Raw genomic sequence first — 23,500 nt, forward strand, 5'->3', positions numbered from 1 at the left:
AGTTTCATGGAAATTATATATTGCTGGTCTTAAATAATAACTTACAAGGTCAAGTTAAATGTACGTCTTGAGGAACACCTTCAGTTTGAGAATCAACACACAACAACCTGTACACTGAGCATTTAAAAATACAGTACGTTTCTTCCCTGCGATGATGCAACAACCGAGTCACATATGGGCATTTCTCTTCACACAAGACACAATTACACAAACACATAAATAGCTTTTTTCCCTTTAAATCATTTATAACAAAATTAAATTTATGATTCTGGCTCTTGCTACAACATATTTATTGATCGCTATATAAATTAACAATATCAACAACAATAATAATAATACAAAAAGCTATCTGTTTTTATGCAAGTCTTGTTAGTTTACAGTATAAAATAATCTTATGCACGTGATACCTGGGGGTTGTTCAATATGTTCATCATAGAGCTTATCTCTTATGCTGGCAGGGTGAACATGCTTGTTTAAGATGCATTGGTTGGTTTCCTGATTTTGAATGTCTGTGTGCTGCAACAGAGTGAAACACTGAGGCCATATTGGCTCAACACAGAGCCAGCCCCACCCTTTTCCTGAAGGTCCATGACAGTCTGGATGAATGTCCCTTGAGTGTCCAGTAACTAAAGAGCAGTAAGAGCAGCCGACATCGGAGTTCCAAACCCCAGTTTGTGATGGCCGGTATCTATCTCCCTCAGAGTGGATGAGGCCTCTACCTGACCCACCTGTCTTCTGAGAATCCCTTCAGTCCATCGTTGCCTGTCTGCAAATCCATTAATCACCCCACACTCACCCCAATGTCCCCCCCACTCCTCCCTTCCTCAGGTATGGACCCGGAGTGCTAGGCAGTGTTGGCTGTTTGGCCCTCTCTCAGCCCCCTTCCCCTGGGGCACTAGGGTCACCGGCCAGGGCAGGCTGTGGGCTTGATGCAGCGGCCCTGGAACAGCACCAGGTTGGCTGGGCAGTGGCAGCCGGCAACACAGGGCTTGTGGCAGGGCCCGATCTCATTCCAGTTGTCACAGGTCTTGGTGCAGCCCGGGCCACAGGTGTCGTACACCGCTCCGTGTTTACACTGGGTGGCTGAGAAGATGGGAGTTGGTTAGAAATAACTGCAAATCGCCTAACATGAATGGATTTCAGAGATGCGTCGATCAATTCTGTTGAGCAAATTGAATGTGGGGGGAGTCCCCTGTTCCATGAAGTTTAGTGATAGGCTGTGTGTGCTGTCACTCACCCATGCAGGCAGCCTCTGGCTTCCAGTAGAAGGGGGCTCCCTCCCTCTCACAGGCCCGACTGTAGGCGATGAAGGACTCACAGTAACAGTTCTTATGCACCGGACACTCACACATGTCTGTTACACAGGACCTAGAGAGAGACAGAGGGAGAAAGAGAGAGAGATAAGACAAATACATGTTCAATTAAATTGAATGGACTGGATTAAATGTATTTCTATACTAAGAGGGTTCCATATTCAACACAACATTGGACATTTTATGCACATTGGAGACAATCAAATATCACATTTGCTATATGAACAAAATGTCACAAGAGAATTTGGAAATGTTGCAGATTCTAGGACAAATCTCATTACAAATAAAGCTCCCCAACATTCCTGAGACACCGCAAGAACCACTGACCTAAAGAAGGAGGCAAAGTCCACCACCTGGTGACACTTCTGGAACTCCCAGGACTTGAGCTTCTGACACTCCCTGTGAGCGCGGAACCTGACCTTTACACTGCCGGGACAGAGGTACGAGGTGGGCCTCCTGATGGGCTGGGCACAAACCTCGTTCCCCTCCACGCGCCACGACTCTGCAAACTCATCCACCACGAATTTGAAGAGGCCGTCGCTGCCCATGGTGTCATCCCGCTTGTGTCCATTGTAGTTCCCACAGAGGCCACAGAGACGACCGCGCAGGTGAGGAGCAGCCACCACCTCCACAAAGCTGTCCCCGTCCCACGTGATCTCCAGACCTGAGGGAAGGGGAGGGGGAGAAAGAAAGAGACAGAGTTATGCTTCAAAAAGGAGCTAAAATGCACTTTAGCAGTGTCCTTTAGGTTCCAATGAAGTTAACATGAATCCTGTCTAACCTGCAATGGTGGTGAGTTTGAGCAGGTATCCATCCAGGTCGATGTGGACCCCAGGGCCATGGTAGGGCAGGGCGATGCGCGTGCCGTTCCTCCTCACCGTTAGGTGCTGGTGCAGGCTGAGACTCAGCCCTCCTATCCTCAGCTCCACTGACTGGGTCCAGGAGTAGGAGCGGGTTCGCCTCGCATCGTTCCTCACCACAACCGTGAAGCCAGAGTCAGAGCCGGCGCTGTTTCCACCTCCGCCAGAGGGGGCGCCACCACAGTCTCGAGTTAGAACATACTGGCAGGTTCCTTGGAAGTTAAATGTGCGCCCGTCGAAGGTGTTGTAGTGGGGGTCGCCGAATACAGTGCACACGCCTGGCTCTGGAAGAAGTGATAGGAGGGAGAGAGAGAGGCGAGTGTGTTTAATTATGGCCATCAATTTGATCCAACTTGTATTCCTGTATTTTGCGTGAGAAATCTGTGTTTAATACAACATAACTAAATGTCTATTTGAGAGAAGATCAAGAAAGAAACAACCGCCACAAAACTGTCAAATGGAACCCACAAAGGTGTGTAAGGACTCAGCAGAGGAAGAGGGGAGTAACTTACTCACTTTCAGTGCAAACCGGGCAGCAGCCTGTCCTGTTCAGGATCTTATTCTAGAAGAGACAGACAGACTGTTAGATACACAGACAGAGAGAGATCAGCAGGCAGCCAGTCAGAGTGCAAGAGAAAGACAGTCAACTGGACAGTTGGACACATTACACATTAATACCCACACACATAGACACAGACAGATAAAACCAGTCAAACGTGGACAGCCAGACAGTGAGACATTGATACAGACAATTGATACTCTCTGCCTGGTGTATGTGTGTGTTTGCTAGAGAGATGGTGGGGGCTATGTTTCAACCTCCATCAGAGGTGCACATTTGAGAACTCTATCCCCTTCAACCTACACTTACCTTTGCCCCAGGGCTGTCCTCATCACTTACACTCTCTCTCTCACTCCCCCCCCCCCCCCCCCACACACACCCAGGTCCCACCTGACCCACATCACAGTGCACAAAGGGCTCTCCCTCTTTGAAGCTCTTTGAGAGAAGGAGAGATTGGCTTTCAGGATCTAAATATAGGGAAGCTCTTCTTTACTGTCACTCAAACTTCACCCAGACAAAGACCGGACTGGAAACTGTGTGTCTCCTATGGGACGGAGGGGCAGACACATGGGTGACCACACTGTGACCGTGTGACAAGTGAATGCTACATGACCACCAGGAAGGTATGATGAGTGGATGTTGTGATACTGTATGACAGGTGACCGCTATGTGACCAGATCTATATTGCAATTGACCGCTAGGCGACCGTGTCTCAGTTGGCTGTTATGTGACTATTACGACAGATGACCATGACTCAGTGACCAAGACACAAACACAGATGGCCGTTAGGGGATATACTACTACTACTAAGAGGACTGGCCACCCCACATAGCCTGGTTCCTCTCTAGGTTTCTTCCTAGGTATTGGCCTTTCTAGGGAGTTTTTCCTAGCCACCGTGCTTCTACACCTGCATTGCTTGCTGTTTGGGGTTTTAGGCTGGGTTTCTGTACAGCACTTTGAGATATCAGCTGATGTACGAAGGGCTATATAAATAAATTTGATTTGACTACATGACTCCATAACAGGTGAACGCTGTGTGACCACTAGGAATCCATGACTAAGGCAGCCATATGTGACTGTAATTGTACTGTCTGACTAATGACCGTATGACAGTTCATTATACTACTATGTGACCATGATCTGCTCCATAACCATACGGGGATGGTGTATATGTGATGGTGGTGGGATGCTAGCTTAAAAAAGAATGACAACGAGCCTTTAATGTCGACTATATGAACGTATGAAAGAACAGATGACCACTACATTACCGCGCAACAAGCAACCGCTATGTGACCATAACAGGTGACGCTAGGTAACCATTGTAACCGTGTGAACGCTGGTCACTGGCAGCATGAATAAGTAACTGATCATTTGGTCGCTGGAATGCAAAGAATCTACTACATCACCCCAAGACAGGTGACCACCGTGTGAACTGGGACTGTTACTCAGCCCCAAAAAACCTGACAGCTATGGTTACTATGGTAAGTTACCAGGGTCGTGCCTTGACCCACCACACTGTTCTGGCCCAGGTGAATCGGTTTTGACACCTCCTCCTTTACTGTGAAACCAACACGTCACGCAAGTGGATTGAACATGTGGCGGTTAGTCACAGACAGTAACTCTGGACAGTAGACAGCCTCTGTCTGTCTCAGCGGGAGGGGGACCAGATGGATGGGGACGTGGTGAAGTGTGAAAGGGACTGTCTCATGTTGATGATTCAGGGAGAATAGAGGGACCCCAGGGCTATGTCCTATAGATATAGGCAGCGTTCATAACATAAGTGCATTTAAGTTGCAGATGGGAAATTAGTCATGTGTATTGCTTGTTATCTGACGTTATCTGTCGGAGCTATCATAATTTCTCCGGACATTTGAGTAGCATTTTTTGAAAATGGCGTCATTGTAAACAGAGATTTATGGATATAAATGGCATATTATTGAAAAAAACATAAATGTACTGTGTAACATGTCCTATTACTGTCATCTGATGAAGATTTTCAAAAGGTTAGTGAATGATTTATTTTTTAATCCTGCTTTTATAATTTTATATTTTCTGGGACAAAATGGCTGCCTCTTGTCTTTGTTTCGGTGGTGGTCTAATATAAATATGTGGTGTGTTTTCGCCGTAAAACATTTTAGAAATCTGACTTGCTGGGTAGATGAACAAGGTGTTTATCTTTCATTTGAGCTATTGGACTTGTTAATGTGTGGAGGTTAAATATTTCTAAGAATATTCTTTGCATTTTGCGTTATGGTAATGAGCTTGAGCCTGTAGTCACGATCCCGGATGGCTAGTATCAAGAGGTTAAAGCTGAAATCTGCATATGTTGAAACAGCGCCACTGTCCGCCCCAGAGCATTTGTTCTCGTTTTTATTTTGTTGATGAAACGGAGGAGAGGAGCATTCAGCATCGCGGTAAAAATTATTTGCGGTACATGCTCTGCTGTTCTATCATGGGTCCAATGAAGAAAAAAACAGGGGTTGTTGTTTGAAGTAACTTCTTTGTTGATGTAATATCGCAAACGAGTGTAGCAGTTTCACCAAGTACAGATTCCAGCTTTAAGATGATAGGTAAAGTGAGTGAGCATGATTATTTTTTTTAAGCCTATTCTAATCAATGTTGTCATTCACATCAATTCATTGAAAAATTCCTGGAATGAAAAGGCGCAATACAAAGAAAGACAGTTTGTGATTGGGCCTTGAGCCTGTCATTCACCGAGGGGCAGCTGGTGATTGGCACACACTGCTTTGGCTGGCACTCGATGGCCCCCTTGACACAGGCACACAGGGTGCAGTTCACAGACGACCACATGTCTCCTTCCTAGAGCAGAGGAAGAAGCAGAGAGGGAACCAATCAACCACAACATCAATCAAACAAGTATTAATGGCTGTATAAATATGCATATAAATGTCAGAATGAGGACAACTGCGGTGGATAAGTATCAGTGTTGAATGTTGAGGCAATGGTAAGGTTCTTTTTTTCCCAGTTGATATCGAGGATGCAGCATTAGGACTTGTTGTCCCAGACTGTCTCACCCGGTAGATCTTGTTCCTGGCCCGGCAGTACTTCACTTCCGCTACCTTCACAAAGGACAGACACGCCTCACAGCACTGGTCACCATGGCAACTGCCCGGCCGAGAGCAGCGCTTCCTACACACCACAGTGGAATTCTGAGAAGGTGGAGGGATACGAGGGAAGGAGAAGGGGTCAGTTATTGATGGTAACTTGGTGATATGGCACATACATTGAATAGAGTTCTGGGGCCTGGTTCTCTGGTCAGTTCTTACCTTGCAGGTACAGGTGGTGCAGTTGTCATGCTTGAAAGAGGTGCCGTCCTCATAGACCTCACTGTGGAACAGACAACTCCCCATCGACAGGTCAAACACTTTCCTCTGACCTGATGGAGAGAGAAAGAAAAAAAGATATGCTTGATGATAATTATTCTGACTTAAGATGTTTTAATAATGTGTGATGTTTTAATAATAATAATTCATGAAATATGAATATGTTCTCCAGACTTCTATCGGAGAGTCCTATGAGGTATTTGATGAGAGAGGGGTGTTACCGAGGCACTTGGGACAGCACTGTCCAGGCTGAGTGTGGCTCAGGTGGGCGGGGCATGAGAGGACAGGACACACATCCCTGACGCATAGGGTCCGCCCTCCCTGAAAGAACACAGCATATCATATCAAATCAAATCGTTATTTCTCACATGCGCCAAATACAACTGGTGTAGACCTTACATGTAGACCTTAAATTCTTACTTACAAGCCCTTAACCAACAATGCAGTTTTAAGAAAATAGAGTTCAGAAAATATTTACTAAATAACTAAAGTTTAAAAAAATACCCCAATGAAAGAAGAATAAGTAAGCTATATACATAGACGTTAGAACAACGCTGCATTAATCTTCTCTTATGCATTACTCAACTTATCTCCACTTAATGACCATTTCCCTTACACAATATCATTTTTACCTTTGTCTGCACCTGTGAAACCCGGATTGCTACCATTAACAGCTCATAAACACAACTACTCTAGATGCCAGACGGTATTCACAGTTCCCCCTGGCCTTGTAGCAGTGTGCCCTCATTAACGGCTGGTACAGGACACAGTGTACACTAGTCCCACTGAGGCATTAATGTGTTTATAGACTCAGCTCACACAATGTGTTTACTCACTCACCTCCCCTGTTTGTTTACTAAGGGGATGGGGAGCGTGACCACTGTGAGTCCCCTGAGAGCCAAGACAAACTCATTTGGACCACAGAGAGCCAGTTACTGTACTGTGGGGACTGGAGACATGCATGTCTATACAGTGTATACTCACAGTGCAGGTGCATTTAATACAGGGTTTTCCCTCAGGGTGAAACTCTTCCCTCTCTTTGTACAGATGGCCCTCCAAGATACAGCCTGGAACAGAAGAGACACACAGGTTAGCTTTATTATTGATGTATTCCTTTTTTACACACACACACACACACACACACACACACACACACACACACACACACACACACACACACACACACACACACACACACACACACACACACACACACACACACACACACACTCACTCACACACACACACACACACTCACTCGGGCACGTTGGACAGCACTTCTTGGGGTGAATCTTGGGGTTCCTGCAGTGGACGACACATTGTGCTTCCGCTTCAGTTACGACACCTTCCTGTCAAAACCAGGAAGCAATTAAAACAGCGATTTATTTATTATTGTTCAAGCAAATTTCCTACGACATATTCCCAGCAGCATTCCTGTCCAGTCCTAGGCTACGTATATCAGTGAATATTCTGCTGCATACCTCTCATTCCTGTATTAGACAAACTTGTCTCTCGGTTGCTTAGCTGTTTGAATCCTGTTTCAGTTATGTAAGGCATGTACTACGTAAGCAGGATATTAGATAGGGACATACCATTAGATAGGAACATTCCATTCTGCATCTCACACATGGAACTATTCTACACACTGGGACACCCCTGATCACTCACTGGAAATGTACCTGAAAAAATATCCTGAATCAACAACATATTCCATGAGAACCACAAACTGAAGCTCAGAAACACACACACACACACCTCCCTTGTTGGGCAGATCTCAGTAGTCTGCCATGTGTTTAGTTCAATAGAAGTGACATGTATTATACATACCCTAGGATTGTTAGAAGTAGGAGTGTTAGAACTAGGGACCTCAACACATTGTTTGTGTGTGATGTCTGGATACTGGTTAGACCCCCCTCCCTTTCCCTCCGCGTGGGTATCTTGGGGATGGAGTAAATGAGTGGTGTGTGGAGCTCAGTCTTTTTCGCAAACCACCCTTCAACACGCAGACTAACACATAGCCTAGTTTGACTGGACCTCCCCAATGCTGGAGCTGACACTCCCTCACACAGCTGTGTCCACTGCCATTTTATATTGTTTTATTTTTTACATTGAACCTTTATTTAACTAGGCAAGTCAGTTAAGAACAAATTCTTAATATATATTTACAATGACGGCCATTGACTTACAGTGTTCAGATTTGTGCGTGTGTTTTGTGTTTTAAGTGGTATTGTGGGACCCTGTGAGTGCGTGGTGTGTATACGTTAAGTGAGGTTGGGTGTACATGTGGTTTGAGTGTGTTTTGAGGAGACGTGTGGGGTTAGTCTTGTGAGGTCGACACTGGGTTGGGGAGGCTTGGAACCAGATGGGTGGACTGTACTGCCAAGTTCACCTGGCTCCTCTCCCAAAGATATTGAGACATATATCATCCTCCTTTATCTTTCTATCCCTCTCCTTCACTCGCTCTCTCTCAGCCCCCCCAACTTCATCTGCCTTTCTTTCTCTTTATGTCTCTTCTTCCTCCAACCCCTTGGCTATCTGTCCACTGTCTCATTTTTTCTCTCCCTCACCTCTTGTTCCCTCCCCAACTCTGTGTCTCTGTCTGCGTCATTCAGCCTCCCACTCTAAATGTATGTCTATCTTTCCCTAGATCCTCACTTATCTTTCTCCCTTTCTTCATTAATCTCTCTCTCCCTTTCCACCCGTCTCTCTTTCACTCACTCCTCCTCTGTCCGTGTGCCTCTTTTCCACTCACTCCCTTCTTTCATTCCCTCTCTCTTTCCCTCTCCCTGTCTGCCTCTGGCTCAGTACTCCCTCTTTCCTTCTCTCCGTCATTTACTTTACATTCCCTCTACTTACTTTTCTCATCATCATCTCTCTCTCTATGTCTTTTACCCTCCCTTTCTCTCTTTCATTTCTCTTTGTGACACTCACCTGACAGCGGCGAGAAATGCAGGGCTTGATGGAGCTGGTCCAGGAGACAGAACTATTATAGGACTCTCCATCCAGCTGACAACCTAGAGAGTGAGAGGGGAAGGATAGAGAGAGAGAGTGAGAGAGAGGGGGGATAGAGAGAAAGATACAGAGAGAGGGAGAGCGAGAGAAAGTTAGCACTCCAAACCTGGATGTGAATGTTTACTAGTTCGTGGAAACTAAAAGTCTACAGGGAGCACTAAATGGACCACATGTGTGAACATAGAGCTGTTTGCCTCTCCAGACCATAAGTGTTGAGACAGATTTAACACAGGGTTATGAATCCACTGTATGCGATGCCTGGAGGGAGTCTGTCTGCCACCACTGTCAGAGCCAGCTGGCTATAGTGCCCCTTATGGCTTGGGAAGACCTTTCTTTGATTGTCATGATTTGGCATAGTGATGGTGAGGTTTAGTAGTCTCGGCACTGTCAGTTATGTGCAATTCAGACACTTGAGACAGACAGACAGACAGGCATGCACACACTTTGACAACCCCAATCCATTACATAGATGTATCAAGATACCAGAACATGTGGTTGTGAAGTGTCCAGGTCCATTCCAATGGCATTATAAAAACACCATGTGAAATGGACCTGAGATCCACTATGAGCAATCACAACGCTCCAGATACACCACCCACAGTCAATAAGGGACTAAATTAATACGATCTTCAATTTCAACAGATATAGGGTTGTCTGGTTATGGAAACACAGCAAAACCATTCCTATGATAAAACCACTGCATTAAGTACTTGAACAGTGGGAGGTTTTTGTGCTGACACGAGCAAGTTCCTGTTCTAAATGTAGACATGGTCATGAATAAAACCCAAAGTCAACCACAATGGAGGAACAATAGGCACTAATACCGTTCACCATGACAACATGGGGCTTTCCATGGTCGACTTAAGCGAGCTCCACCTCTTTTCATTTGAATTAACTCTAGTCTCGTATAATCTTGACCGCAAACAAAGGGCCGCGCCCCAGACCATGACGTGGTCAATGCTGTGGACTGTGTCCAAGGTGACCCCAACACTACGCGACCCCTGTGTGTTCTGATTGGGAGGTGAATGAGTGCGGTCCTAGTCTGGGAGGCTGAGAGGCGCAGCGGCTCGTAAACTAGGTTTATTTCTGTGCCCCGTAAACCCAACGCTGAACCCCAACGGGTCCCAACCCGTCCCAGAGAGGAGAAGTCCACCACTGCAGCTGTGTGTGTGTGTGTGTGTGTGTGTGTGTGTGTGTGTGTGTGTGTGTGTGTGTGTGTGTGTGTGTGTGTGTGTGTGTGTGTGTGTATGTGTGTGTGTGTGTGTGTATGAGAGAGAGAGAGAGAGAGATGCTGGCAAACAGTGTGAGAAAGAATAGGTCTGAAGACTTAAATACGATTTGCTGTACGCCTGTCACATGTTTGTGGGTGTATGTGAGCAGAAGCCTGGAAAATAATAGCTATATGTGTTTGTGTATGTAGCAATTTACCCTCAAGCAGAATCTTCAATTGGTCTGATACAGTACACATACATACACACGCATAGTAACTATTGTGCTGTGGGAAGAAAAAATATTCCTCATTCCTCCACAAGGAGGCAGTAGTGGTTAAATAAGTAGGATGACCAGTGCAGCTGGACTGCCTGTCTTCTACTGTGGGACTCAAGCTGTCACGTCACCCTCACTCCTACAGGTAGCATCAATGACCGTCAAACAACATCACTGCAATGCTGCAGCAAGGTCTATACATCAACACTAAAGAGATTCAGAGATAGACCTAACTCACTCCACTAGACAAAGTTCCAAGTCTATTGGTCTCGCTGAGACTACAGAACAGTACATGCATCCCCTAACCTTCGACCTCATGTCTTCATGGTGATGAGAGTAGTAGAGTGTGTGCGCTGCTCACCTTTGCATCTCTCACAGCAGGCTCCCGTCTGTTTGACCACCAGAGCACAGTCCTCAGACACCAGGGGACACTTCTCCTGTTTACAGTCTGCCTTCTCCTTCTGATGGAGAGGGGGAGGGTGGGAGGGGGGAGGGAGGGTAGAGAGATAGAGATCGAAAGAAAGAGGGGGGAGGAGAGAGAAAGAAAGAGGGGGAGGTGAGAAAAAGGGGGGAGAGAGAGAGGAAGAGAGAGACGGAGGGATAGAGGGAGAGAAAGAAGATGCTTTTTGATTGCCATCAGTGTATTCACATTATAAAGTCTCCACACATTCTTTGTCGACACACTCCCCTTTTACAGGCTAAAATGAACTCTGGTTACACGTACTTTATGCAGATGTTCTCTTTCTCTCTTCTCAATTTATATACAACCCCACTTTATATACTCGCTAAACATTATCACTTTGCCACTAGCTTTATACACTCCCTTTATATAGTCCCCATTTACTCAGTGCAACCTAACTGGACTGTATAATGAGTCAACTTCAAAGCTGGACCGTGGCCCATATACCTAAAATAAAACTGGGCGGTTTTATTTACAGAGAGCCTTCACTGGTTCTCTAACCAGGCTGGTTTGGGTGATGCCATCAGTGAAGGCGAGAGAAGGGCGGTGAGAGGCGAAGGCACATGGGATCCATACATAGTCTCTGTAAAGCGCTCCCCAAACCACTGGTCTAAATCATAGAGATTTTCAGAGCACTTTCAACAGCCAGTTTGAGACAAATATGTCTGAGAGTGAGATATATGATGCCAGATAGATAGATAGAGGGATGGATTTTGAGAGAGAAAGAGAGAGAGAGAGATGGATTTTTAGAGAGAGAGAGAGAAATAGAGAGAAATAGAAAGAGTGGAGAGTTATGCGTCTTCTGACGACCACAGTAGTTTTTTATGTTATTTATTTCACCTTTATTTAACCAGGTAGGCTAGTTGAGAACAAGTTCTCATTTGCAACTGTGACCTGGCCAAGATAAAGCAAAGCAGTGTGACACAGACAACAACACAGAGTTACACATGGAGAAAAAATAAACAAGCCAATAACACAATAAACAAGTCAATGACACAGTAGAAAAAAATAAAGTATATATACAGTGTGTGCAAAAGGCATGAGGAGGTAGGCAATAAATAGGCCATAGGAGTGAATAATTACAATTTAGCAGTTTAACACTGGAGTGATAAATGAGCAGATTGATGATGTGCAAGTAGAGATACTGGTGTGCAACAGAGCACAAAAGTAAATAAAATTTAAAAAACAATATGGGGATGAGGTAGGTAGATTGGGTGGGCTATTTACAGATGCACTATGTACAGCTGCAGTGATCGGTTAGCTGCTCAGATAGTCGATGTTTAAAGTTGGTGAGGGAAATAAAAGTCTCTAACTTCAGCAATTTTTGCAATTAGTTCCAGTCACAGGCAGCAGAGAACTGGGAGGAAAGGCGGCCAAATGAGGTGTTGGCTTTGGGGATGATCAGTGAGATATACCTGCTGGAACGTGTGCTACGGGTGGGTGTTGTTATCGTGACCAGTGAACTGAAATAAGGCGGAGCTTTACCTAGCTTATAGATGAACTGGAGCCAGTGGGTCTGGCGACGAATATGTAGCGAGGGCCAGCCGACTAGAGCATACAGGTCGCAGTGGTGGGTGGTATAAGGTGATTTGGTAACAAAACAGATGGCACTGTGATAGACTGCATCCAGTTTGCTGAGTAGAGTGTTGGAAGCTGTTTTGTAGATGACATCGCCAAGGTCGAGGATCGGTTGGATAGTCAGTTTTACTAGGGTAAGTTTGGCGGCGTGAGTGAAGGAGGCTTTGTTGCGAAATAGAAAGCCAATTCTAGATATGATTTTGGATTGGAGATGTTTAATATGAGTCTGGAAGGAGAGTTTACAGTCTAGCCAGACACCTAGGTATTTATAGTTGTCCACATATTCTAGGTCGGAACCGTCCAGGGTGGTGATGCTAGTCGGGTGGGCGGGTGCCGGCAGCGAATGGTTGAAAAGCATGCATTTGGTTTTACTAGCGTTTAAGAGCAGTTGGAGGCCACGGAAGGAGTGTTGTATGGCATTGAAGCTCATTTGGAGGTTAGATAGCACAGTGTCCAAGGAAGGGCCAGAAGTATACAGAATGGTGTCATCTGCGTAGAGGTGGATCAGAGAATTGCCCGCAGCAAGAGTGACATCATTGATATATAAAGAGAAACGAGTCGGTGCGAGAATTGAACCCTGTGGTACCCCCATAGAGACTGCCAGAGGTCGGGACAACATTCCCTCCGACTTGACACACTGAACTCTATCTGCAAAGTAGTTGGTGAACCAGGCGAGGCAGTCATTAGAAAAACCAGGGCTATTGAGTCTGCCGAATAAGAATACGGTGATTGACACAGAGTTGAAAGCCCTGGCCAGGTCGATGAAGACGCCTGCACAGGACTGTATTTTATCGATGGCGGTTATGATATCGTTTAGTACCTTGAGCGTGGCTGAGGTGCGCCCGTGACCGGCTCGGAAGCCGAATTGCACAGTGGAGAAGGTATGGTGGGATTCGAAATGGTCAGTGATCTGTTTATTAACTTAACATTAAGACTTTTGATAGGCAGGGCAGGATGGATATAGGTCTGTAACAGTTTGGCTCTAGGGTGTCACCCCCTTTGAAGAGGGGGATGACCGCGGCAGCTTTCCGATCTTTAGGGATCTCGGACGATACGAAAGAGAGAATGAACAGGCTGGTAATAGGGGTTGCAACAATGGCGGTGGATAGTTTTAAAAATAGAGGGTCCAGATAGTCTAGCCCAGCTGATATGTACGGGTCCAGGTTTTGCAGCTCTTTCAGAACATCTGCTGTCTGAATTTGGGTGAAGGAGAAGCTGGGGAGGCTTGGGCGAGTAGCTGCGGGGGAGGTGGAGCTGTTGGCTGGGGTTAGAGTAGCCAGGAGGAAGGCATGGCCAGCCGTTGAGAAATGCGATTATCATGGATTTATGACCGTGTTACCTAGCCTCAGTGCAGTGGGAAGCTGGGAGGAGGTGCTCTTGTTCTCCATGGACTTTACAGTGCCCCAAAACATTTTGGAGTTAGAGCTACATGATGCGAATTTCTGCTTGAAAAAGCTAGCCTTTGCTTTCCTGACTGACTGAGTGTATTGGTTCCTGACTTCCCTGAACAGTTGCATATCGTGGGGACTATTCGATGCTATTGCAGTCCGCCACAGGATGTTTTTGCGCTGGTCAAGGGCAGTCAGGTCTGGAGTGAACCAAGGGCTATATCTGTTTTAAGTTCTGCATTTTTTGAATGGGGCATGCTTATCTAAGATGGTGAGGAAATTACTTTTAAAGCATGATCAGGCATCCTCGACCGACGGGATGAGGTCAATATCCTTCCAGGATACCCGGCCCATGTCGATTAGAAAGGCCTGCTCACAGAAGTGTTTTAGGGAGCGTTTGGCAGTGATGAGGGGTGGTCGTTTGACCGCGGACCCATAGCGGATACAGGCAATGATCGCTGAGATCCTGATTGAAAACAGCGGAGGTGTATTTGGAGGGCAAGTTGGTCAGGATAATGTCTATGAGGGTGCCCATGTTTACGGATTTAGGGTTGTACCTGGTGGGTTCCTTGATGTTTTGTGCAAGATTGAGGGCATCTAGCTTAGATTGTAGGACTGCCGGGGTGTTAAGCATATCCCAGTTTAGGTCACCTAACAGAACGAACTCTGAAGCTAGATGCTAGCTAGATTCACAAATGGTGTCCAGGGCACAGCTGGGAGAGGAGGGGGGTCGATAGCAGGCGGCAACAGTGAGATACTTATTTCTGGAGAGGTTGATTTTTTAAATTAGAAGTTCAAACTGTTTGGGTATAGACCTGGAAAGTATGACAGAACTTTGCAGGCTATCTCTGCAGTAGATTGCAACTCCTCCCCCTTTGGCAGTTCTATCTTGACGGAAAATGTTGTAGCTGGGTATGGAAATCTCAGAATTGTTGGTGGCCTTCCTAAGCCAGGATTCAGACACTGCAAGGACATCAGGGTGGGCGGAGTGTGCTAAAGCAGTGAGTAAAACAAACTTGGGGAGGAGGCTTCTGATGTTGACATGCATGAAATCAAGGTTTTTTCGATCACAGGAGTCAACAAATGAGGGTGCATGGGACACGCAGGGCCTGGGTTTACCTCCACATCACCCGAGGAACAGAGGAGGAGTAGGATGAGGGTACGGCTAAAAGGCTATCAAAACTAGAGCGTTGGGGACAAAGAATAAAAGGAGCAGATTTCTGGGCGTGGTAGAATAGATTCAGGGCATAATGTGCAGACAGGGGTATGGTGGGGTGCGGGTACAGCGGAGGTAAGCCCAGGCACTGAGTGATGATAAGAGAGGTTGTATCTCTGGATAAGCTGGTTATAATGGGTGAGATCACCGCATGTGTGGGAGGTGGGACAAAGGAGGTATCAGAGGTATAATGAGTGGAACTAGGGGCTCCATTGTAAACTAAAACAATTATAACTACCCTAAACAACAGTATACAAGGCATTTTGACATATGAGAGAGACATACAGCGAGGCATAAAGTAATCACAGGTGTTGATTTGGAGAGCTAACTAAGACAACAATGGGTGAGACAACAACAGCTAATCAGCTAAAACAACAACAGGTAAAATGGCGATGAATGGGCAGAGAGGGTCGGTTAACTACACACAAAGCCTGAGTTCGCGGCTAGGGCCGACAGATTAAAAAATAAATAATAATAAAATAAAAAGAGTACCGTGATTAATGGACAGTCCAGCGGGCATCAGCTATGTAGCCAAGTGATCATAGGGTCCAGGGGGCAGCAATCGATGGAACAGGGAAGCCGCGGAGTAGTCGCTACCACACAAGCTAGCGGGGGAACCAACGTTTAAAGTTAGTAGCCCGGGGCTAATAGGAGTGTCTGCTCCGACGTCCGACGGAGGCCGGTTGAAGGCACAGTGGATGGAGTATTCGTCGGCAGACCTGTCGTGGTGGGGCAGCGGGGCGCCGTGTCGACTAAGGATCCAAGCCAGATGGCGAAAGAGGTATTGTAGTTGTAGTAATTTAGTTTTCTATCTGGGAGATGCGCCGGCTAACTGGTGCTAGCTTCGGGGCAGGGGCATTAGCCACTCGGTAGCAGCGGTGATCCGGTGCCAAGGTCCAGAGCTTACGACAAGGATCCGGTGGAGTAGTGGGTTCTAGCCATGTTTGGGTGGAGTCCGGGTGAACAACTGAGTAGGCCGGGAGGTGGGCCTCAGGGATAGTTTCGGTACTGGGTAACTCAGTGGGTGCTAGCTAGCTGTGAAGATCAGGAGAATGGTCCAGGGATTACGGCAGGAATCCGGCGTTGTAGTGGAGAGACAGTCCGTTACTGGTAGGCTGGCGAGTATTATCCAAGCTAAAAAAAAAGGGCTGGTACATGTGCAGAAGGTAAAGGCCGCTAGCAGTGGCTAACAATGACTAAATAGCTTGTAGCTAATTAGCTGGTTAGTTTCTGATGGCTAGGTGGTTCTTGCTATAAGGTCTAAAAATTAAAAATAATAGCGGTTCCGTATCACATTGGGTGAGGCAGGTTACCGGAAGATATAATTGAACTAAAATGGAGAAGAGATTGAAAATAAAATTGAAATATATACAAAAAAGATGAAAAAATACAAATGTACACAAAAGGACGAACAAAACATGTCTGCACTGCTACGCCATCTTGGAATATCTAGTAGTGTCATAGAGGTCACGTATTTGTCCTTGAATCTTTATGTCTCTCCACACCTGTGCTTTCCCAGTTGGGCTTTGGAGCCATTCCACTCGGCAGCCATTAACACTAAGTGGTGTGAAAAGGTTTGACCTCTCTCAACAAAGATTAGGGGTCAAATCAGGTCACCATGCCTCACAAACACTCAACATACCATGCACTTTCTGAGGCTTCTTACTGGTCTACTGGTGGTATGTCGTGGCTTCTAATAGGCCAACGTGTGGTCTGGGGTTTGTTATTGGACTACTGCTAGTCTCTTGTAATAACTAGAGAAATATTTGACCTGAGGGGTAATAGCATGTTGATAGGCTAATGTGACCATCTAAAAAGATATATGTAGAGTATGTAAGATGCATTGATCCCTGACGTGATGGTCATGTAGTGTGGAAAGATGATCACTAGATGGCGACAGCACAGTCAGTTTCACTATCTCCATTTGCCAACTTCAGATAATCAAAATGTGTTCAGTCAAACCATGGTCTATGGATAATTTCTCTCTCCCTCCCTCCTAATCTCTCTCCCAGTCTTTTCCACTATCACTCTCTCTCTCAGTCTGACCTCAGAGGGCATGTCAAAACAAGCTGACAGGCTCGCCAGCCACCGTGCCGTCGGTCTTTCATGGAAGGATGGAGAGATCACTAAAAGGCTTTTCAGAGAAGCACTCAAATCAAAGGCCTATTTAAACCTGGACTCCTTGCCCTCGTGACCCTTCACCTCCCTCCAAAACAAACAGGTCGCGACCCCACAGGAGCAGCAGTTTTGGCTTAAAACTGGATGAAAAAAAGATAAGGGCAACAATATATACATTTCACTGAGAAGTCACAAGCCTATCCAAGAAGTAGGCCTATTCCTGCACCAGTGGTAGAAAGTGAATGGTGCTGAATGAACTGAATGTAACTTTTGGCTCCAATAGGTAGGCTAGCTCCATGACTTTTCTTTGAATTCAGATGGTTGTTGTCCTATCCTTCTTTATGTCCTGGCAGGTAGCCTAGCAGTTAAAATATCTGATCCGATAAGGTGAAAATCTGTCGATGCGCCCTTAAGCAAGGCACTTAACCCTATTTAATCCAGGGGTGTCGTACTATAGTGGAGACTGCTGAGGGGAGGACAGAAACCATGTGTTTGATGAATTTGTATACCATTCCACTGATTCAGCTCCAGCCATTAACACAAGCCCATCCTCCCCAATTAAGGTACCACCAACCTCCTGTGCCATACTACTATGGCTGTCCCTGTAAAACAACAGATTTTACTGCACCTATCTTGTGTGTGACTATAAAACATATATACAGTACCAGTCAAAATTTTGGACACACCTACTCATTCCAGGGTTTTTCATTATTTTTACTATTTTCTACATTGTAGAATAATAGTGGAGACATCAAAACTATGAAATACCACATATGGAATCATGTAGTAAACAAAAAAAAGTGTTAAACAATTTTAGATTCTTCAAAGTAGATACCCTTTGCTTTGATGACACCTTTGCACACTGTTGGCATTCTCTCAACCAGCTTCATGAGGTAGTCACCTGGAATGCATTTCAATTAACAGGTGTGTCCAAACTTTTGACTGGTACTGTACCAGTCAGTACCAGTCAATTAATTAACCTGTTATTTAACCTTTATTTAATAAGGCAAGTCAATTAAGAACAAATTCTTATTTTACAATGACAGCCTACCCTGGCCAAACCCTCTCCTAACCCGGGCGACGCTGGGCCAATTGTGCGCCGCGTTACGGGACTCCCGATCACGGACGGTTGTGATACAGCCTGGATATATATACATATTTTTTGTTGTCTCTACCCCTCTATTAGAAGTATCCTGGAAGGTCCAATAGCAAAGCTGCTCTGGCGATTCTCTAACACCACCTTTGCTCTATAGACCACTGGGAAAACTGAGGGGGATGGAGAAAGAGAGCGGAAAATAAAGGAGGATTGTGTCTTCTTTGAGTCTTCTAGACTACACTCTTAGAAAAAAAGGGTTCCAAAATGGTTCTTCAGCTGTCCCCATAGGATAACCCTTTTTGGTTCCAGATAAAACCCTTTTGGGTTCCATGTAGAATCCTCTGTAGAAAGGGTTCTGCATGGAACACAAAAGGGTTCTACCTGGAACCAAAAGGGTTCTACCTGCAACCACAAATGGTTCTACCTGCAACCAGGGTTCTACAAAGGTTCGCCTATGGGGACAGCTGAGGAACCCATTAAGGTTCTAGATAACACCTTTTTTCTAAGATTGTAGAGATATCAACACTGACAACGCTAGTGGCAGAGGTAAAGACTGTAAAGGTACACGGTGAGTATTGATCTCCATGTTTGTGGAGCGGTTGGAACAGGAAAGGACCTTTGGCTTCCCAAATGTTTGCAGATCACTGGTCAGCCCACTGAGCTCATCAATCACTGCTACTGAGCAAGAGGAGAGGGGGTAAAAAGCGAGGGAGAGTAGTAGATAGCAGGTTAACGAGAGCTGCCTCCTGGCTGCTTGTATATTATGTTTAGCGAGCGGGAGGCAGATTCCTGCGTCTTGTGAGATGGCTGGCGAAAAGAATGGCTTCTCTGTGTGCCTCAGTTTCCGCCAGTGAAGGGCCATTAACAAATACTCCGCCGCAACTGGGAGCCTGTGATTGACACTAGAGCCCTGACAGCTCACCCCCCACCCTTTAAAATCCGCCAACCCCCCCTAAAAGACAGCATGGCGACACAAGTGTCTTTCAGGCTGGCCTCCCTCCCCTGTGAGGCACTCTGGGGCGAGTGACATGAAGGACGGGCCAAGATGAAAGGCTAGCCGTGGCCCTCTGATGACTGATAGCATTCAGCAGGGCTCCTAGTGATGGAAGCCTGATAAGGAGGTGGTTAGCAGAGGGAGACATATCAAAGAGACTATCAGAGCAGCTACAGACAGCCGAGGCAGCACGGCCACAGTAGCGTGCACAGTGCACACATAAATATATAACCTTACACACTGTTTCTCTGTTTCACATAGGGCAAATACCCTGCAAGTCAAACACAACATTTGTAGAAACTTCCTCACCACATGACACTTTTAAAGAGGGACTAAGGAGAGCATTATTGAATCTGGCTGCTGGTGACAGAAAAGCCTCTTACTTGCATTCTCAACCGTAAAACAATGACCTTCAAAGCAAGGAGAGACAGAGGTCAAAGAGCAAATGTTCCAGGAAAGACGCCTCCTTTCACATGTGTAACGTTAGCCTCGATTTAACAGGAAGTCGGGGCAAAGTCAGCATAAAGACAAGGACGTCTTTAAACAAACAATTCCATTTGGTTTAAAAGCCAGTGTGGGCTTAGAAGGGAAATAATTACATAGCTAGCCTATTTGCCCACTTAGGCCTACAACTCGACTATAGACTATACATAATTAGGTCACAATATGAATATTAAAGTTATTCAGTCAAGCGCAGAGGGAAGAATTACGCACAACAATTGCGTTTTTTTCCTTCTCAGTGGAACCTACGTGCCAAAAACCAATAGGGAAGCTCAATGTCAACTAACAATTACCTGCCCTAACACCATTTGAAAGTTATTTAGCAAGAATTGGGATTTGTTCTCACCATACAGACGCAGGTGATGCACGGGTTGTCCGTTATGTTGGGTATGTGGAGCACCTCTCCTTCGTTCTCGCAGCTGGCTTCTGTACCTGTGAAGGGCGCGAGGAGAGAGGCAATAAATTCGCGCCTAAGAGAAGTTACGTCATGGACAGACTCGCCATATTCCAAATGTGCTTTTTCTTCAGGCCTACCACGAATTGTACCCGCTATGCGATAACGTATATTTTGTAGACGTTAAAATAAGTAGGCCTAATAGTCTGAGTTTTATCGACAAATTCATATTTCTAATTTATTTTGGATTATATAGGCTATAGCCTATAACTTTTTCTAAATTACGAAATATTCGATCAGTTTACCTCAGAATATTTTTGTCAGAGTGATTTAAATTTAGTTGAGATATAACATTTTTAGTTGAGCAGGGTAGTGGCAGCCAGGGAAAGTGTTGGGGGGGAAATTTGGTGACAAAGTGGTTTCTGTGAGAATTACAAGAGCAGGGCAATTACCCCGACAGTAGCGTACCCTACAACCTTCGCGTGTAATTAAACCAGCACAGCTTTAAGTGATTGTGGGGAAACCCAACACTTTAGCCTCAATCCAATGAGACTTTTCTTCTTTTATAAAGCAGAGATGAATGAATAGCCCTATAAATGTTGTTTACTCTTCATCCACCTCTTGCAGCCGAGCACAGTGACAGGGCGCATTTGTCTTTTTTACAACCAGACAACTTTCCTCTTCCACGAAAACGGTGCGTTCAACCCAGGCCCTGCAGGGAAAACAATAGACAGATGACATACCGCATATTTCGAATACCAGGTAGCGACACGGCATGGGAATTTAATGGTAGCCTACTCAGTTGATACCGATACGCAGGTTTTTCTTTCCCCTGAAATAAATGATTATGTTTGCACAATAAGGCGCCAGGTGACTTGGATACTGACCTCGACAGCGCGACCCAACTCGAGTTTCCTAAACAACAGTAGATGGGCAAATTATACTGGTGAGCCAATGCTCCTGTCATGAGGTTTCAAACGACCCCGGGGCACCAGTTACCCGACAGAGCATATTTTTTTTCACTCAACTTTTAACGTCAATCCAATGGCATTGTGACATTTGTTGTTGATTTCACGTTAGTTGACAATTCAACCAAATGTAAATCAAAACTAGCGTTAGACATTGAGCTGACGTCTGTGCGGAGTGGGAAGTAACGGGAACAGTGAATAGACTACCTCTAGGCCTATTGGCTAGCTTTTGGGCTTTTTTATTGTTTTTGTCAATTGCTTGACATGTTTTGAAACCAAATAGGCCAAGTCAATGTATCTTACCTGTAATTAAAGGCGAGGAGGACTGTGGCATTTGGAACAGTAAAAACACGAATAAAAAGCTGCAGGTGAACTTAATAGAAAGTTCCAAGGCGCTCGAGCAGCAATACAACATCATCCTAAAATTGGTCCAGTAAAAAAAAAGAAGGAAAACGTAAAAAAAGGAAATGGTATGCTAGAATATACATATATATAAATATTTAAATCCCCATGGGTTGGTGTGCGAATGAAAACCCTAGAATATATGGGACTCCAGCATAATTGCCCCCATTCAGGCTACTATAGCGTTTTTCAGTTGGTTTTGTTCCAGACCATAACCTTCAGTTTGTCAAAATGCTAAACGACATCCCGTGTCCTCCGGCATCCGACTATCGACATGACACGTGAAAATTACAATGACAATGCCGTGCGGACAGCCAGGCGACAGTCCTCATGTCGCGTCAAGGAGCGCTCGTGTTCCCAAAACAAGTGCAGGGGTTAGAAAATGTTTCCAAATAAAGTGAAAAACAAATTTCATAAAATATTAAAATAAAACAGATGCGTATAATAAAAAAGACAAATAAAAGTATTTGGAAATAAATCCCCCAAATAGCCTAAAGAAATACTCGTAATTAAATGTCTTCAAAAATCCTCATGTTTGGAAATATCAAAAATATACAGATGTTGTCAAGTGCTAAAAGAAACCGGTTGAGTTTGGAATTGTAGGTCCCTTTTGCGCCGAGATGCTGTCCAACTGTCTCAGATTTAGTAGCGGGCTTTAGGTTAGGCTACACGAGCTGGCACTGGTCTCTCTCACTCGCGAGAAGCGAACCACCTCCAGCCCAAAGTTATAGTAAACTGCTCCTACTGAGGCGCACGGCGTTGCCAGCGTAATAGAAACCCTACTACTCCAGTTAAACATCCCCGCAGGGTGCTGGAACCTCCTCCAAACAAAACGAGAACGGCCCTTCAATGTTTCAATTGTTGCCGGGGGTTTAATAATCCGAGTGATTTGAAGTACAATCTTGCCCGCTGCTCCCGGCTGGCTGCAGCTCTGGTAATGAAACACTCCGTACAGTACCGCGCTGTGAGAGAACCACCTACTTCAATCAGATCTCGAGGCTGGATCTAGTTTCACTACAAACAAACCTGGATACACAACATGCGATTCACCTGTCTTTACTGTTAATCTCTGCTGCGCTCTCTCAACACGGTCACGCTGCAAAACAGTGTGAAACGCAGAATGGAACAACGAAAATTCACTAATTCAGGCCACTTTGTATCAAGGTGGGGTTTCTGCGCCCCTCGAGCTGCCCGTGGACCAAGCGTCATCCCACAATTGTTGATCTCCCCCCACCCGCATTGATGGGGCGCACCACAATGTCTGTCTGTTCAGTATCATATATTTGACATTTCCAGTCATATCCTCAATGCAACACTTATTTGATAAATTAGGCATTTTCTTTGTTTGACCCCACTTCAAAGGTCTGATGTCAATTCCGTATATATGATCTATAACATTTCAATAGCCTATAATAAGGGCACATATCTAGTTAAGGCGACATTTAACCAGCTTGCATGACATGAAGTGTCTGTTACTGTTGTTTGAGACAGATTTAGAAATCTACACCTTTTAAAACAGTTTGTCACCCTTAAAATTGTGCTTCTGAAGAACCTCAAATGGGAAGGAAAAGCATTTCTTCAAAGATCCAATTATGACCCAACCCTGTATTTACAGCATTTAACTGTCAAGGAACAATGTTTTCTTTGATCTAATTGTATCGCTCTTGTTACTTCGCATTGTAAACATGTCACGAGTGACGAGTAAATTTAGCGAATGTGTGTGTCTGTGTGTTAGAGAGAAAGAGAGTGTGTGTCACTGTCTTTGTGTCGACAGTGTGTGTGCATTCAGCAGTACAGATTAACGTTGTTAAT

At 45.3% G+C, this 23,500-nt stretch overlaps 1 protein-coding gene across 2 annotated transcripts; it reads right to left on the reverse strand.

The window, feature by feature from the left end:
• Nucleotides 1-22,814, reverse strand: LOC109903623 (BMP-binding endothelial regulator protein). 2 transcript variants are annotated; one of them, XM_031789126.1, is made up of 15 exons: nt 21,590-22,814; nt 20,271-20,356; nt 10,935-11,031; nt 9,008-9,090; nt 7,335-7,425; nt 7,061-7,143; nt 6,298-6,397; nt 6,020-6,129; nt 5,768-5,902; nt 5,448-5,552; nt 2,690-2,735; nt 2,095-2,457; nt 1,641-1,977; nt 1,238-1,368; nt 1-1,083 (listed from the first exon to the last, which is right to left on the reverse strand). In XM_031789126.1, the coding sequence occupies exons 1-15, from the start codon at nt 21,702-21,704 to the stop codon at nt 902-904; spliced, it is 2,064 nt and encodes a 687-aa protein (XP_031644986.1). In that variant the 5' UTR covers nt 21,705-22,814; the 3' UTR covers nt 1-901. The 2 variants fall into 2 exon arrangements, with proteins under 2 accessions (XP_031644986.1, XP_031644975.1); XM_031789115.1 differs by having other exon boundaries at nt 10,935-11,034.
• Between the last annotated feature and the right edge of the window lie 686 nt (nt 22,815-23,500).

Source organism: Oncorhynchus kisutch, linkage group LG2 (genome assembly GCF_002021735.2).
Source record: "Oncorhynchus kisutch isolate 150728-3 linkage group LG2, Okis_V2, whole genome shotgun sequence".
Lineage (NCBI taxonomy): Eukaryota > Metazoa > Chordata > Actinopteri > Salmoniformes > Salmonidae > Oncorhynchus > Oncorhynchus kisutch.